The following is an 18,726-nucleotide window of genomic DNA, read 5'->3' as shown; positions in this document are numbered from 1 at the left end:
CTCGAGAGATAATTTGAAAAAGGATAAAGTAGCTGCCACTCAAGAGAAAGTTATTGACCATGGTAAGGGTTATTAACAATGCTTCTCACAAAGGAAAAATAACTGTCTAGGAAAGTACACAAAATAAGACTTGTTGCTTTAAGAGGAAGTGCAGGGGGGGGAGGGGGGTAAAGGGGTAAGGGTCTTACAGCTATGTCAAAGGCAGAGAAAGTGCCTATGGCGTGTACGTGTTCAAGGAAAGTGTCCTAACGGTCGAGTTACGAGGGTAAGTGTGCCTGAGAGAGGGAGGTAGTAAGTGCCCCAGAAGACATAAGATTTCCTATGGAAGCAAGTACCTTAAGGGGAGGGGAAGGGAGGCGGGGGAGGCAATTTTCAAGGGAAAGCGCCAAGCCATTGCGACTATATAGCACTGGGAAGGGGTCTGGATAAGGATTTGGGGTGGGACGGGGGGAAGGAATGGTGCCCAACCTCTTGGACGGTCGGGATTGAATGCTGACCTACATGAAGCGAGGCCGTCGCTCTACCGTCCACCCCAAGTCGCTGGACAAGGGGAGGGGGAACAAAACAAGTGCCGTAATCGAGTGCCCCAGTGGGGTATGATCACCCTGTGGCCAATAAGCTTTCTATAAGGGATGTAAGTGCACTAGAGGAAGATTGATCAATCCAAGGGAGTAAGTGGATCAGTGGGAGTAATCTCCCCAGGGGAAAAAGAATAGAGTTCTCCAGGTACCTCTGGGGAAGCAAAGTCTCACAATACAGAAAATGTTTTCCAGGTAGAAATTGCCCCCAATAGAAAATAGTGTTTCAATGGAATAATGGTTGATCAAGAGGGATAGTGAGCACTGCCACGGGCTTCTGTTGTCCTTAATTCTTCACCTAGGCACCTCAAGGTAGGCTAGGACTTTTGTACTATGGATAGTTTCACTTGTCCTCCTCCTCCTAGGGATTTATAATGAATAGTAGCCTACTGCAAAATGTCCAAGGAAAATCCCCAAATTAGGGTTTTAACCTAGGTAGGGGGAAATAAAATTTTTTTTACATATAAAAGATAACATGAATATTATTAATCACTCAATGTAGGTCACACATATCCTTCCTGTTCCTTGATTATGCAGCAATCAGAGATATCAAGACAGGAAAAATATTCAGCAGGTCACGTTACTTAAATAAAAATCAACCTAGACACCTTAGTCCGGCGAGCACTCACAAGTTACAGGGTTCTCCCCTTAGATAAGATCGTCATCAGAGAGACAGAACTATCTGGCTTCAATAACTACCTCGTAGTCCCTCAAAACAACACCGTGACATCCTGCAAGTTAAATGAGTATGAATTGTGGGTTAGTTGACTATCTGGAGTTGGTGAAGCTCGCTACAAAGGTGAGCCTGGGTCCAACACGACTGCCCCGTCCGCCATTTTCTCGTCTAGTCTCTGAGAACGCCCTCTCACTTCCGCCCCCTCAATACCCGATGTCCAATATTCCCCATATTGGGGTATTGTCCAATATTCCTATATTGTCCAATATTCCAATCACCATATATTCCAATTTAACAGAGGTCCATTTTTCATTTGTAAAGCATGTATATTCTACTGGTTATCCATCATCAACGCACACCTACAGGTACTAGTTTGGTGGGCGGAGGGATATTGCCGCCCTGCGGTCTGCCCGGAGCCAACTGACTGCCGCCTGTGTCTCCAGGCAAACTATCCAACCCGTTCTCGCAAATTTAATAAGTCAATATTTACTTATTAAATATGTGCATAGGTGACATACTTAACATAATAGTTTCCCTTGAAAAGCTTCATAGAAAACACCGACCTTACCTAACCTACTTAGTATGTTAAGATAAGCATCTTATTGCTTCGTAATTACAATTATTACCTAACCTATACCTATAATAGGTTAAGTAACAATTGTAATTACGAAGCTATAAGATGCTTATTTTAACATACTAAGTAGATTAGGTAAGGTCGGTGTTTTCTATGAAGCTTTTCAAGGGAAACTATTATGTTTAGCATGTCACCTATGCACGCAACTAATAAGTCAATATTGACTTATTCAATTTGCGAGAACGGGTTGAACTATCACATCAATTCTCTACACACATAAATTACTGCGTACTGGGGGATGAGGTTCGTAACAAGCACTACAAGGGGAAGTAATTGTCTCTGGGGAAAGTGTGTGGGCTTAAGGGAAAGTGTTCACGCTACGGGAGGAAAGTGACCTAACTAAGGGCAAGTGAGCCTGCCAGAGGGTGTATTAATCTCTCCCTGAGACAAACTTAAGTGGCAAAGGGAGAGGCATTTTTGTCTGTGGACTTGCGTGCAGCAAGGGAAGTGACACAGGCGGGAAGTGACACAGGAGGGAAGTGACGCAAGCGGGAAGTGACACAGGAGAGAAGAGAAAGAATTATTGCAAATGTCTCTGTGGATCATCAGAGAGAAGCTGACAAATTTAATGCACTAGGAAATGATGTGGTGGATGCAGACTCCATACACAGTTTCATATGTGAGTTCAAGAACTATGTAACTACACAGACGCACGCACGCACACACACACACACACACACACACACACACACACACACACACACACACACACACACACACACAAACCTAGCTCCCTCTAATTCCCATTTCCATATGAACACTGTATAAGAAGTCATAAATATTACCATTGGCAGGCATTGTTCCTTGGCAGTGGAATCTGAATACCGAATTAACCATTCCTTCCTGCAGGTGGCACAGGCTGTGTGGGTGGTGGCAGGTGGGGACACCAGGGCCACAGATGGTGTCACCATCTTTCCTCTCTCTCTCTTTCTCTATCTCTCTCTCTTTCTCTATCTCTCTCTCTTCTGAGCTCATGTGATCTTAATCTCGTTCTAGACGTTACTACTCGGCGAACTAAATGTCTGTATATCTATCGTACTCTGCCAAGAATGTCCAACCGTTTTCCCCTCTCCTTCATTCTGTCTTTCTTGTCCATCTCCGTTTCTTGCTGCTCCTCTTTGTTTCTTTCTATTCCCAAGATTCTTTCCTCTTTTCTTCGTAAATTTTCTTCTACTTTTTAACTCTCCTCGAGAGAGTCTTGCTGTTGGCTATTTATTTCTCCCCCTTTATCCTCTTCCCTGTACCTTCTGATGTCTCCCCTTTGGCCTTTATGTCCCTTCTTTAGTGTTCTCTCTCCCCATTTCTAATTTGGCATCTTCCTTATCTCCTCTGGCTTCTTGCCTGTTTAAGGGGACACACAGAAAATAATTTGTTCTGTGGTGTATTCAGTTTACTTTAAGGTATCTTAAAGTAAAGATACTTTAAAGATACTCCTCCTAAGTCATTTCCCTACTTTGTATACCCTTCTTAATTTGTCATGGTATCTCTTGCCCCCCCCCCACTATCTATGTGTTTTCTCCTTAACTTTCTCACGTGATATCTATCTACCCTTCCTTTCTCTTCCCCTCCTTTATTTAAACTGTCTCCATGCTGACGTCATTTTTTAATTCCTACCCAATCCCCCTTTTCTTCCCATCGTTTCTACCTCCTCCCTTATTGTCTCAATTCATGCAGGTCGGCGTTCAATCCCCGACCGTCCAAGTGGTTGGGCACCATTCCTTTCCCCCGTCCCATCCCAAATCCTTATCCTGACCCCCTTCCCAGTGCCATTATGACATCCCTTAGTCATAATGGCTTGGCGCTTTCCCCTTTCCTCTTAAGATATGATTACTCTCAGATTAGATGAACAATTTATACCATTACCAATTTTTGATAACACTATATGAGAATCTGGTAATTGGTACATGAAATGTCAATGTGAAATGAAATATAAAAATATATATAAACTTGAATTTGGACCAGTAACTAGGAATACAGTTTTAAATTGGAATTTGGATTGAAATCATATAATTGGAAGCAGAAATATAGAATAGAATTGGCCAGCAGAGAGGTTACATGTTAGGAGCCATGATACAAAGTGAGGTGTATGAAATTGGAAATTTCATACACTGGAGATGTATGAAATTGGAATGGGAAAATAAATTGGAAACAATAGGAGAAAAAGAGATGCTATCTTGGGGTTATCTTGAGATGATTTCGGGGCTTTAGTGTCCCCGTGGCCCGGTCCTCGACCAGGCCTCCACTCTCAGGAAGCAGCCCGTGACAGCTGACTAACACCCAGGTACCTATTTTACTGCTAGGTAACAGGGGCATAGGGTGAAAGAAACTTTGCCCATTGTTTCTCGTCGGCGCCTGGGATCGAACCCGGGACCACAGGATCACAAGTCCAGTGTGCTGTCCGCTCGGCCGACCGGCTCTTTATGCTAGGCATAAAGTGCAAAACAAGAGACCAAGGTTTGAGACAGGAGAAAAGAGGAGCAAACAGGAGAAGATAGGCAAGAGGCAGGAGACGTAAACGACGAACCAGTAGACGGATAAAAGGAAGGAAAAAGGAGTAAGGAGAGAGGAGAATGTGCCCAGTCAGTCTTCCTGGAGATAAGGTGGCGTGGGCCTTCTCCCTGGGACCCTTCCTTCTCCCTGGGACCCTTCCTTTCTTCTCCCTGGGACCCTTCCTTCTCCCTAGGGACCCTTCCTTCCTGGGGACCCTTCCTTCCTTCCTTCTCCCTGGGGACCCTTCCTTCGTTCCTTCCTGGGGACCCTTCCTTCCTTCTCCCTGGGGACCCTTCCTTCCTTCCTTCCTTCCTGGGGACCCTTCCTTCCTTCTCCCTGGGGACCCTTCCTGGTGGTGTTGGAGCAGCAGTGAGAGCGTGATGGTGTTCTCTTCACTGTCCAGCGTTCAGATGGACGAGATCTTTAATTGCCACGGCGGCGCGAGTCACATTTTGATGCGAAAGCAGGAGGATATACAGACAGTGACAAGGAAATCTGCGAGGCACTGAGTGCCAGTTTCCATGGAGTTTTCACAACCGAGCCTGAGCAGCTCACATTGTTAGAAGAGGAGATGACCCAAGATGAGAGACTAACGGCTATAGAGGTGACAGAAGAGAAGGTAATGAAACAGTTAAAACACTGGATGAAACTAAAGCAGTTGGACCAGACAATGTATCACCGTGGATAGTAAAAGATGCATCACAGGCCCTCAGCGTGCCTCTAGCAAGGATCTATAATGAGTCATTTACGAAAGGATAGTTGCCCAGTTCTTGGATGACGGCAAATGTGATACAAATTAAAAAAAAATGAGATAGGTAGAAGGCACAGACCAGTATCACTGGCAAGCATCCCCCTGTGAAGTACTTGAAAGAATAATCAGGTTAAGACTGGTTACATACCTAGAGAACATTAGCTATGTAAACAAACACTAACATGGTTTTAGAGAAGGGAAATCATACCTAACAAACCTTCTGGAACTCTATGATAAAAAACAAAAATAGGGCAGCACAAAGGACAAAGGTTCCTTTCAGCGTGAGAGTAGAGAGGGATATGGAATGAACTAAAGGAGCACATTGTGGAAGCAAACACTATTCATAGCTTTAAAACTTGGAATGATAGAAAAGTAGGACAGGAGTCATTGCTTTAAACAACCGAGGGCTAGAAAAGCGGGATCCAAGAGTCAACGTTCAATCCTGCAGGCACAAATAGGTGAGGACACACACGCACGCACCTCCTTCCCCCCCACCCCGACACATTCCAAGGTAGTGAGAGCCTCAAATGGTTCATTGTGGCGGCGCTCACATTCCATTGTGGCGGGAAAGTCCACAGTAACAGTCAGACATGACGAAAATGACCGAGGCGAGACTAGCCTCAGCAACTCGCCCAACACCAGCCCAACCACTTGGGCTGGACGGTAGACTGGCGGTCTCGCTTCATGCAGGTCAGCGTTCAATCCCGACCGTCCACAAGTGGTTGAGTACCTTTCCCCCTCGTCCCATCCCACATTACCCTGATCCCTTCCTAGTGCTTTATAGTCGTAATGGACTACTACATAGACTACTACTATAGACTACTGCATAGTCGTTCTTTCTCCTGATAGTTCCTCTCCTTCCTTCGCCCAACACTAGCCACGTGCAACATACAAGCTGCAACATACAAGCTGCAACATACAAGCTGGAATATACAAGTTGCAACAAGCAAGTTGTAGCGTTCCGCTCCTTTCCCAGAAATACTGCAACCACAATACAGCCTAAGGCCCAGGTATAGGCACTACTCCACTACCGACCCCAGCCACCGTCCCTGGCACCTCCCACCACAAGAGCCAGTAGTTCCGGCTCATGCACTGCTGGTCCCTATACCCACACACTCCCCGGGATGGTCCACAGCCTAGTTGACGAGAGAATTAATAGGCTTCTAACTGCAGACTGTATGCCAACTGCAACAGTGCCACGAGACTTAATGCCACGGCACCTCTGTGTACAGCTTCACCTACTGCACCTCCGTGTACAGCTTCACCTACTACTGCACCTTCGTCTACAGCTTCACCTACTACTGCACCTTCGTCTACAGCTTCACCTACTACTGCACCTTCGTCTACAGCTTCACCTACTACTGCATCTTCGTCTACAGCTTCGCCTACTACTGCACCTTCGTCTACAGCTTCACCTACTACTGCACCTTCGTCTACAGCTTCACCTACTACTGCATCTTCGTCTACAGCTTCACCTACTACTGCATCTTCGTCTACAGCTTCACCTACTACTGCATCTTCGTCTACAGCTTCACCTACTACTGCACCTTCGTCTACAGCTTCACCTACTACTGCATCTTCGTCTACAGCTTCGCCTACTACTGCACCTTCGTCTACAGCTTCACCTACTACTGCACCTTCGTCTACAGCTTCACCTACTACTGCACCTTCGTCTACAGCTTCACCTACTCCTGCACCTTCGTCTACAGCTTCACCTACTACTGCACCTTCGTCTACAGCTTCACCTACAGCTTCACCTTCGTCTACAGCTTCACCTACTACTGCACCTTCGTCTACAGCTTCGCCTACTACTGCACCTTCGTCTACAGCTTCACCTACTACTGCACCTTCGTCTACAGCTTCACCTACTACTGCATCTCCGTCTACAGCTTCACCTACTACTGCACCTTCGTCTACAGCTTCACCTACTACTGCACCTTCGTCTACAGCTTCGCCTACTACTGCACCTTCGTCTACAGCTTCGCCTACAACTGCACCTTCGTCTACAGCTTCACCTACTCCTGCACCTTCGTCTACAGCTTCACCTACAGCACCTTCGTCTACAGCTTCGCCTACTACTGCACCTTCGTCTACAGCTTCGCCTCCTCCTGCATCTCAGGCTCCTACAACACTTCCGACTCCTGCAACTCCAGTACCACCTCCGGCAGCACCGCCTGCTCCGGTAGGCCTCACCACAATACCACCTACCACAGAATCGTCAACTGAAATTGCTTGTTGACCAGACCACACACTAGAAGGTGAAGGGACGACGACGACGTTTCGGTCCGTCCTGGACCATTCTCAAGTCGATTGTCTTTAGCCACGTTATTGTGACTCATCGCCTGAAATGGCTTCCTAGGAAAATGTTCACAGCAACATGGCGACACCAGTACCTCATGTGTGCAACATGGCGACACCAGTACCTCATGTGTGCAACATGGCGACACCGGTACATCATGTGTGCAACATGGCGACACCGGTACATCATGTGTGCAACATGGCGACACCAGTACCTCATGTGTGCAACATGGCCACACCAGTACCTCATGTGTGCAACATGGCCACACCAGTATCTCATGTGTGCAACATGGCCACACCAGTACATCATGTGTGCAACATGGCCACACCAGTACATCATGTGTGCAACATGGCCACACCAGTACCTCATGTGTGCAACATGGCGACACCAGTACCATATGTGTGCAACATGACGACACCAGTACATCATGTGTGCAACATGACGACACCAGTACCATATGTGTGCAACATGGCGACACCAGTACATCATGTGTGCAACATGGCCACACCAGTACCTCATGTGTGCAACATGGCGACACCAGTACCATATGTGTGCAACATGACGACACCAGTACATCATGTGTGCAACATGGCCACACCAGTACATCATGTGTGCAACATGGCCACACCAGTACATCATGTGTGCAACATGGCCACACCAGTACATCATGTGTGCAACATGGCCACACTAGTACATCATGTGTGCAACATGGCCACACCAGTACCTCATGTGTGCAACATGGTCACACCAGTACATCATGAGGTGCAACATGGCGACACCAGTACCATATGTGTGCAACATAGCGACACCACTACGTCAACAGGTCCTGGTCTCGCCCACCAGGTTTCAACACTGGACGACACTACTGCTGACACTGCCTCTGCTTCATGCCCAACTGAAGGTCAAACAAATACATTTGCAACAGCGCATAAAATTTGCAATATGGTCCTTTTGACATTTCAAGACTTTTTTTTTGGGGGGGGGACACGTTGGTGCAGTAGCACATAGTACACATATTTGATGCCAATCCTGATCCTGCCATGTTGGTCACGTAACCAACAGCAATTACGGGGAAGAGTGAATGAAGCTAACCCTATGCGTCTGGCCTCCAACATTATAGACAGACAGAATGACTGACATTTCCGTTTATAGATATATGATAGAGCGAGATATTTACACTAGTTCTGTTATACGTTATTAACTATAATATTTGCTACTTAGTTGATAAGCTGTTGAGTGAGCCATAATTAATCTTCCTGCAATTAAGCGACTTAAAGCACAGCACCAAAGCAATGGCGATGACAAATTGTGCAATTAGTACGTAGTATATTGCTAATCAATATCTTGATCTTGAGTTATCTTGAGATGATTTCGGGGCTTTTAGTGTCCCCGCGGCCCGGTCCTCGACCAGGCCTCCACCCCCAGGAAGCAGCCCGTGACAGCTGACTAACTCCCAGGTACCTATTTACTGCTAGGTAACAGGGGCATTCAGGGTGAAAGAAACTTTGCCCATTTGTTTCTGCCTCATGCGGGAATCGAACCCGAGCCACAGAATTACGAGTCCTGCGCGCTATCCACCAGGCTACGAGGCCCCTGCTCATAGCTGTGACAATTAGCACACGAAGCCTTGATACGTTCATGCAGTATACCAGATACAACAAACAAGCTGATCCAAACAAAAGATACCCAACGCCCAAATCACCCCGGAATACCCTACTTGTAATTGAGATTAGTTAGTGGAAATGAGGAGATTTACTGTCTATCTCTTCTATAGGATAGACATTGTCGTCCTCAACTCAAAACTGATCATCAATTATACAACTGTGCCTGAGGTCAGCAACACTGGTGCCTGAGGTCAGCAACACTGGTGCTAGAGGTCAGCAACACTGGTGCCTGAGGTCAGCAACACTGGTGCGAGAGGTCAGCAACACTGGTGCCTGAGGTCAGCAACACTGGTGCGAGAGGTCAGCAACACTGGTGCCTGAGGTCAGCAACGCTGGTGCCTGAGGTCAGCAACACTGGTGCCTGAGGTCAGCAACACACCTAGCCCTAGAGGCCAGCAACACACCTAGCCCTAGAGGCCAGCAACACACCTAGCCCTAGAGGCCAGCAACACACCTAGCCCTAGAGGCCAGCAACACACCTAGCCCTAGAGGCCAGCAACACACCTAGCCCTAGATGCCAGCAACACACCTACCCCTAGAGGCCAGCAACACACCTAGCCCTAGATGCCAGCAACACTAGCCCTAGATGCCAACAACACACCTAGCCCTAGAGGCCAGCAACACTAGCCCTAGATGCCAGCAACACACCTAGCCCTAGAGACCAGCAACACACCTAGCCCTAGATGCCAGCAACACACCTAGCCCTAGATGCCAGCAACACACCTAGCCCTAGATGCCAGCAACACACCTAGCCCTAGATGCCAGCAACACACCTAGCCCTAGATGCCAGCAACACTAGCCCTAGATGCAAGCAACACACCTAGCCCTAGAGGCCAGCAACACACCTAGCCCTAGATGCCAGCAACACACCTAGCCCTAGAGGCCAGCAACACACCTAGCCCTAGATGCCAGCAACACTAGCACTAGATGCCAGCAACACACCTAGCCCTAGATGCCAGCAACACTAGCCCTAGAGGCCAGCAACACTAGCCCTAGAGGCCAGCAACACACCTAGCCCTAGATTCCAGCAACACACCTAGCCCTAGAGGCCAGCAACACACCTAGCCCTAGATGCCAGCAACACTAGCCCTAGAGGCCAGCAACACACCTAGCCCTAGATGCCAGCAGCACACCTAGCCCTAGAGGCCAGCAACACACCTAGCCCTAGAGGCCAGCAACACACCTAGCCCTAGAGGCCAGCAACACATCTAGCCCTAGATGCCAGCAACACACCTAGCCCTAGATGCCAGCAACACTAGCCCTAGAGGCCAGCAACACTAGCCCTAGAGGCCAGCAACACACCTAGCCCTAGATGCCAGCAACACACCTAGCCCTAGATGCCAGCAACACACCTAGCCCTAGATGCCAGCAACACTAGCCCTAGAGGCCAGCAACACACCTAGCCCTAGATGTAGCAACACTAGCCCTAGATGCAGCAACACAAGCCCTAGATGCAGCAACACTAGCCCTAGAGGCCAGCAGCACACCTAGCCCTAGATGCCAGTAACACTAGCCCTAGATGCCAGTAACACTAGCCCTAGATGCCAGCAACACTAGCCCTAGATGCAAGCAACACACCTAACCCTAGATGCAAGCAATACTAGCCCTAGAGGCCAGCAACACACCTAGCCCTAGATGCCAGCAACACTAGCCCTAGATGCCAGCAACACACCTAGCCCTAAATGCCAGCAACACACCTAGCCCTAGATGCCAGCAACACTCCTAGCCCTAGAGGCCAGCAACACTCCTAGCCCTAGATGCCAGCAACACACCTAGCCCTAGATGCCAGCAACACTAGCCCTAGATGCCAGCAACACACCTAGCCCTAGATGCCAGCAACACGCCTAGCCCTAGATGCCAGCAACACTAGCCCTAGATGCCAGCAACACACCTAGCCCTAGATGCCAGCAACACGCCTAGCCCTAGATGCCAGCAACACTCCTAGCCCTAGATGCCAGCAACACACCTAGCCCTAGATGCCAGCAACACTAGCCCTAGATGCCAGCAACACGCCTAGCCCTAGATGCCAGCAACACGCCTAGCCCTAGATGCCAGCAACACTCCTAGCCCTAGATGCCAGCAACACTCCTAGCCCTAGATGCCAGCAACACTCCTAGCCCTAGATGCCAGCAACACACCTAGCCCTAGATGCCAGCAACACTCCTAGCCCTAGATGCCAGCAACACTCCTAGCCCTAGAGGCCAGCAACACACCTAGCCCTAGATGCCAGCAACACTCCTAGCCCTAGATGCCAGCAACACTCCTAGCCCTAGATGCCAGCAACACTCCTAGCCCTAGAGGCCGGCAACACTCCTAGCCCTAGAGGCCAGCAACACACCTAGCCCTAGATGCCAGCAACACACCTAGCCCTAGATGCCAGCAACACACCTAGCCCTAGATGCCAGCAACACACCTAGCCCTAGATGCCAGCAACACACCTAGCCCTAGATGCCAGCAACACACCTAGCCCTAGATGCCAGCAACACACCTAGCCCTAGATGCCAGCAACACACCTAGCCCTAGATGCCAGCAACACACCTAGCCCTAGATGCCAGCAACACACCTAGCCCTAGATGCCAGCAACACACCTAGCCCTAGATGCCAGCAACACACCTAGCCCTAGATGCAGCAACACTAGCCCTAGATGCAGCAACACACCTAGCCCTAGAGGCCAGCAACACACCTAGCCCTAGAGGCCAGCAACACACCTAGCCCTAGAGGCCAGCAACACACCTAGCCCTAGAGGCCAGCAACACACCTAGCCCTAGAGGCCAGCAACACACCTAGCCCTAGAGGCCAGCAACACACCTAGCCCTAGAGGCCAGCAACACACCTAGCCCTAGAGGCCAGCAACACACCTAGCCCTAGATGCCAGCAACACACCTAGCCCTAGATGCAGCAACACTAGCCCTAGATGCAGCAACACTAGCCCTAGATGCAGCAACACTAGCCCTAGATGCCAGCAACACTAGCCCTAGATGCAGCAACACTAGCCCTAGATGCCAGCAACACTAGCCCTAGATGCAGCAACACATGCCCTAGATGCAGCAACACACCTAGCCCTAGATGCAGCAACACACCTAGCCCTAGATGCAGCAACACTAGCCCTAGATGCAGCAACACTAGCCCTAGATGCCAGCAACACTAGCCCTAGATGCCAGCAACACTAGCCCTAGATGCAGCAACACTTGCCCTAGATGCAGCAACACACCTAGCCCGAGTATATTTAGCCAGGGTCGAGGGTCGATATGTAATTATTTAGATAATCCTCATATTATGCCCAGTTGAGAAATTCCTCGGGTCTTCTACGGTGTCTTGTGTTCCTTCGTTGTGTTGCGTTTTATTGGGTTATGTTGCACTTCGCTGGTTGTAATGTGTACTTGATTGTGTTGTTGTAATTTCCCGTGGTTTGTGTTGTGTTACATTGTGTTGTATTTTCATTGTGTTGTGTTTCATTAGGTTGTGTTGTGTTTCACTGGGTTGTGTTGTTCCATTTGTTTGTGTACCATTGGGATTTGTTCCACTCGCTTGTATTGCGTTTCATTCAGTTGTTGTACGTACCACCGGGTGTGTTGTGTTCACTGAATTGTGTTCCATTGCATTCCATTTGGTTTTGTTGCGTTCCACTGGGTTGTGTTGCACTGTTTCTTATGTTGCTTTTAATTATTGATTAAAATATTAACAATCGGTGTTCTATTTTACTGGTTACTCGATCGGGTTCCCCTGTTGCTCCCGGGTCCCTCTCCCCTCTCACACCTCTCTCTTTCCCCCCTCTCTAGTTTTACCTCTTCTCTTTCTCTCATCCTCTTCTCCAGCATTCCCTCTTCTCCCCTCTCTGTTTCAGAATGAATTTAAATTCGTCGTTTTAGAGTGAAATTGGCGAGATTAAGTATCAAAACTCTACGGCCAACACAACCCATGTTTTATTACAGAATTCATGGAAATCGCAGTGGGTCGGGCTCTTGAAATGCCGATATTTCTTGAAGGGTGGCCGGGGTGGCGGGGGGAGTCGACCCCCGACCTTCCTATGACACAATCATACTCCCATGATGCATGTTGGAATGCTGGGTGCGGCTAACTGCAAGCGTCTGGGCTCTGATATTACATTTTATTAGATATCGATTGCATTGTGTTGTCGTGTTTCTAGATATATTAGGATAGTTGTGTTCCACGAAACTGTGCTGTGTTTCATTATTTTTTTTTTACTGTTGTTCTGTGATGAGTGAAGTAGTTTTATGCTCCGTTTTGAGGAGTCGTTATGCGCTGAATTTTGTTCGATGTTAAATCTAGAATATGAACTGAATACCAAATTCCAATCACAGGGAAAACAGTATCAAATACTTTTTATCCAAAGGTGCCTTTTATATTACTTTTGGCACTCTATTCCTTCAACGTCATCAACAGTGTACTAAAGACCGGCACTCAGTGCCTCACTGCATCATTTATGAGTCTTCGGAACACTAAATCTCTTTTATTAAGACGCGCAGGCAGCATAATTGAGTGACGGCGAAAGCTAGAGAGAGAGAGAAAGAAAGGATGAGAGAAAGAGAGAGAGAGAGAAAGGATGACAGAAAGAGAGAGAGAGAGCTACTGACGTCTACAAGACTCTTGTTGACATGATCTTGCCTATGCAAGACCCCGGCTGCTCGGTGCCTGGGGTTATCTCGTTATCTTGAGGTTATCTTGAGATGATTTCGGGGCTTTAGTGTCCCCGCGGCCCGGTCCTCGACCAGGCCTCCACCCCCACTAAGCAGCCCGTGACAGCTGACTAACACCCAGGTACCTATTTTACTGCTAGGTAACAGGGGCATAGGGTGAAAGAAACTCTGCCCATTGTTTCTCGCCGGCTCCTGGGATCGAACCCAGGACCACAGGATTACAAGTCTAGTGTGCTGTCCGCTCGGCCGACCGGCGTAAGCTTCTTTACGCCAGAAGTGGCACTAGAACAAAGACTTCCTCACCAAGGTTGTAGGGTCGGTCAACGAGTGGAATGAACCGAAAGAAAGAACTATCCACAAATTTAATTCGACAAAGAATTCGAACATCAGTATTGTTGAAAGAGAACGCAACAGGTACAAGGCAAGTAGGCGGGGCTGTGAGAGTCACACCTCACTTCCCCATAGTCATTGATAGGTAAATTCTGATAGGACAATAGTTGTGGCACCTACTTTACCTAAGGGATGATGCCCCCTTAACCCCCCCCCCCCCCCCGCCCCATGCCCTGGACGATCTGTGACTGGTGTATGGGTCGTAAGTTTCCATTCCCCTATTAGGAAAATGTAAGTTACTTTATTATCATAATAGTTAATATATTTTGCCAACTGAAGTTTATAATCAATTAATTGTCGTCTGTATGTGAGTACGATCACGTCATAATTACCTACAATATGGCTGTGTTGGCCAGTGTAATCACGTCATAATTACCTATAATATGGCTGTGTTGTCCAGTGTAATCACGTCATAATTACCTACAATATAGCTGTGTTGTCCAGTGTAATTACGTCATAATTACCTACAATATGGCTGGGTTGTCTAGTGTAATTACGTCATAATTATCTACAATATGGCTGGGTTGTCCAGTGTAATCACGTCATAATTACCTACAATATGGCTGGGTTGTCCAGTGTAATCACGTCATAATTACCTACAATATGGCTGTGTTGTCCAGTGTAATCACGTCATAATTACCTACAATATGGCTGGGTTGTCCAGTGTAATCACGTCATAATTACCAACAATATGGCTGTGTTGTCCAGTGTAATCACGTCATAATTACCTACAATATGGCTGTGTTGTCCAGTGTAATCACGTCATAATTACCTACAATATGGCTGGGTTCTCCAGTGAATACACACTGTAGTCGACTTCCAGGAAATTCCTATCTACCGTCACATACTCCTAAACTTTCACTATATATTCATTAAGCAATTCTTTTTTTTTTAATTCCAAAGAAATGTTGAAAACCTTTGACATTAAACTTTCACACAAATAAAATCTATTGAAAGTATTTATATAATTGGGAAAACCAGTGGGAATTTTGTTTATATAGAGGTTGTAAAATAACTAAGCAGGTGTCACATTAAAGTTATCTCTCTCTCTCTCTCTCTCTCTCTCTCTCTCTCTCTCTCTCTCTCTCTCTCTCTCTCTCTCTCTCTCAAAACATTAAACAGGTATTTTTGACTACAAAGGACATGGATTATTTTATGAGGATGGTGTATTCCTGGGCATCCCTTGGAGACCTGACCTTGCCAATGAGTCCATGCATCTCTTATGAGGCTATTTGACCTTACCAGGCATCATCACCATGAGGATGCCTGGTAATGAGACTATGAGATCGCATGCTCTTATTGTGCAAGTAATGTATCTTTGTTAATTTTCATGTTTTCGATGTTTTCAGTATTTTTTCCCCCATAATAAATTTTCCTTAATTGAAAACTATACATAAGTTGTATTAGTTTTATTAGTGTTAGTGTATAAATATGTGGGTAAACAAGAATCTATATTCAACTAAGTCGTTAGGGTCAATAGTCCTAGGGTCAAGTTCTAGGGTCACAAGTTCTAGGGTCAGGTTCTAGGGGTCTTAAGTTCGTGTACTACGAGAACAAGTTTAGTTACCTTATTGGCTTGGTTCAGCTCTTGTCGCTGGTGGGCGTGTCTCGAGAGCACTCCTGTTAACAATGAAGATGAGTTTGTCTCAGGACTTGGTTGAGCTGTGTTGTGCTTTGAAGGCAGAGGCCAAGCAAAACAAAACTACTTTGAAAAAGAGTTAGGTGTTTACGAGAGTGTGCGGCCGAGGGAAGTTTTTATTGCGACAATGTGTGTGTGCAAACACACACACACACACACACACACACACACACACAAGGATTACGTTGAGGAATTAAGGAGACCCAGTTAGATAACCAGAAGGCCTTGTCCAAGAGCAGGAGGAGGAGGAGGAGGAGGAGCCGACACGCACAATGAAACAAGCTACTGATACTGGAAGTGTGAAGAGAAACTCTCCAGCTGCACTTCCCTATGAAGGCAGTGAGGAGAAGGTAGCAGCTACAACGCAAAAAAGGTAATCAGCTAAGAGAGTCGACAATCAAAGTTTGGGAGGACTACCAGGTTAGATGCATGAACAGGTTCTTCTCTGCTATTAAGAGGAAGAGTGGATACTAGTGTGCGTTATCGAGAGCAGGCATTTAGGTTATAATCAGAAGTATGGCCAACATTATGACTTTTAAAGGAACAATCCTATAGTGTTCTCAGCACTGGTGGAACAAATAAAGGAATGAGATATTGCTAGACAGATTTAGGATAACAGTTCAAAGCTTACATACTACATAAAAGAAGAAAAGTTGGCAATGAAATGTTGTCTAGAGCATTTGGAATCAACTACCAGTTGGACAAATAAAATATTGAAAATCAGATGCAATATCATTCTTTGATAACTTGGAAAAGACGGGTATGTCAATTTTGCACACGTAGGTTAGGGATGGTGTGCATTTATTGAGTGGAGAGGTGGAAGCATTAGCAGGATCTTCACTCACGCCATCTAGCAATTACCAGGAGCGAGAAAGTTGTCACATCTGGGTGGTGGGGGGAGAGATTCTAGGGAGGTGGTAGGCACGTTCTTAGGAGTAACAGTGGTTGCTAAGAGGGGGTCAAAACATAGTAATTCCTTAAGGGTACACTGCACAATTATCAGAATCTTTAACAACAAAATATATGATTCAAGAGTGCTTGTATGCACAAAAGTTACAAATGTTATTGCCATAACACAAACATTGATGAATATTGACTACAGGGAACTTCTACCAAAAAAAGGTATATTGGCACAAATTAATTCATAGTATAAATATATATCAGGCGAGGAGTGGAAGGGATAGCAGTCCATGTCAGATCAAACATATAACTTTGAGTCACACAGGAGCTTAAAACACAAACATATTCAAACACCAACTTCACAGAAATCTAGATACCGAAAGCCTAATAATGCAACTAACACAAACACCACCAAACGTGAGTAAAGAACAACAAATGATCTTGAAGAAAATCTAACAGTACAAGACCACTCGACCCTAACTGACCTAATTATGGAACTCTTATACCGAGATATATATATATACATTTGAAGGCGAAGATTTGAACAGAAGCAGTTATCAAATTATTTTCCAAATACCTGCACAGTTTTACTCTTAAAATATTACATGACAAGATTTTCTATATGTTCAATATTTTTTCACGATTATGATTATGTCAAGATTGGCATTTCCTTTAGTATTCCTAAATATTTGTATTAAATCACCGCTCATTCTTCTCCTTGCAACGCTGATTTAATACAATTGATTAGATTTGCAATATTCCGGAGTAGAGCGTATTGGTGTATTATTCAGTGGAGAGGATTTTTTTCCCTGTTCGAAACTGATCATAATACACCCCAGTGAACCTTAATATTGTATTGTGTGGTATTACAACGTCAGAAACTTGCTACTATTACTGGATACTACCACTAGCCACTACCACTAGCCACTAGCCACTACCACTAGCCACTACCACTGGCCACTACCACTAGCCACTACCACTGGCCACTACCACTAGCTACTACCACTAGCTACTACCACTAGCCACTACCACTAGCCACTACCACTAGCCACTACCACTAGCCACTACCACTAGCCATTATCACTAGCCATTACCACTAGCCACTACCACAAGCCACTACCACTAGCCATTACCATTAGCCATTACCACTAGCCACTACCACAAGCCACTACCACTAGCAATTATCACTAGCCATTACCATTAGCCACTAGCACTGACTACTAGCACTAGTCACTACCACTAGCCACTACCACAGACCATTAGCACTAGTCAATACCACTAGCCACTATCACTAGCCACTACCACTAGCCACTACCACTAGCCACTACCACTAGCCACTATCACTAGCCAGTACCACTAGCCACTATCACTAGCCAGTACCACTAGCCACTACCACTAGCCACTACCACTAGCCACTATATAATTTGCCCTTATTATCGAGAAATCAATTCAGAAGCGAACTTAAACTCACAACACGACTGTTAAAATTAACGACGGATTGCCCCTGAAGAATGTAGCCACACAGAGCGTCAGCCAAACAACTCACAAGGCTGTTTAGCTGACACCTGACATCCAGGTGTCAGCTCAACAGCCTTCCCAAATCTATGTACGAAAAATATTTGGGACCAGCAGGGTTATTAAGATCCCTAAAACATTAATGAATAGATGTACGTCACAAGGCAAATGTGATTCTGAGATTCATATCTGGAAGCGTTTGCAATAAAATATGAGATGTTATTCTTCAGCTCAAACCACACATCTGCGTTAGTTCCCATTTAGAATATTAATGTCAGTTTTGAGTTTTTTTTTATACAATTGACATAAATTCCCATTCAAATACGTAAATAAGGATGACTAAGTATAATCAGCTTATGAAAAGATCCTTCTATTAACGTCCTCTATGTTGGGCTTTTCCAGCAAGTGGAATACAAAGTGAAGCCAAGAGAGTGATTCATGGTGGCTCAAGATGCAGAAGAATCATCAACATGAGGGAAGAACTGAAGCTTCAAACCATATTAGAGAGAATCATATACGTCAACACAACCTT

The 18,726-nt window shown here is 46.2% G+C and overlaps 1 protein-coding gene across 2 annotated transcripts in view; it reads right to left on the bottom strand.

Moving 5' to 3' along the window:
- Positions 1 to 18,726, bottom strand: part of LOC123756344 (uncharacterized) — a 402,241-nt gene that overhangs the window by 10,318 nt on the left and 373,197 nt on the right. The window contains exon 6 of one of the 2 annotated variants that reach the window (XM_045739414.2): positions 15,708 to 15,760. The exons of the other annotated variant lie outside the window; for it this stretch is intronic. Coding sequence (XP_045595370.1) covers positions 15,709 to 15,760 — 52 coding nt within the window. The 3' untranslated portion in view covers position 15,708. The remainder of the gene's footprint in view (positions 1 to 15,707; positions 15,761 to 18,726) is intronic. 2 annotated transcript variants of the gene reach the window in all.

Source organism: Procambarus clarkii, chromosome 25 (assembly GCF_040958095.1).
Source record: "Procambarus clarkii isolate CNS0578487 chromosome 25, FALCON_Pclarkii_2.0, whole genome shotgun sequence".
In the NCBI taxonomy this organism is placed as follows: domain Eukaryota; kingdom Metazoa; phylum Arthropoda; class Malacostraca; order Decapoda; family Cambaridae; genus Procambarus; species Procambarus clarkii.
Note: the sequence above shows the minus strand (reverse complement) of the source record. Positions and strands in the feature narration are given on the sequence as shown.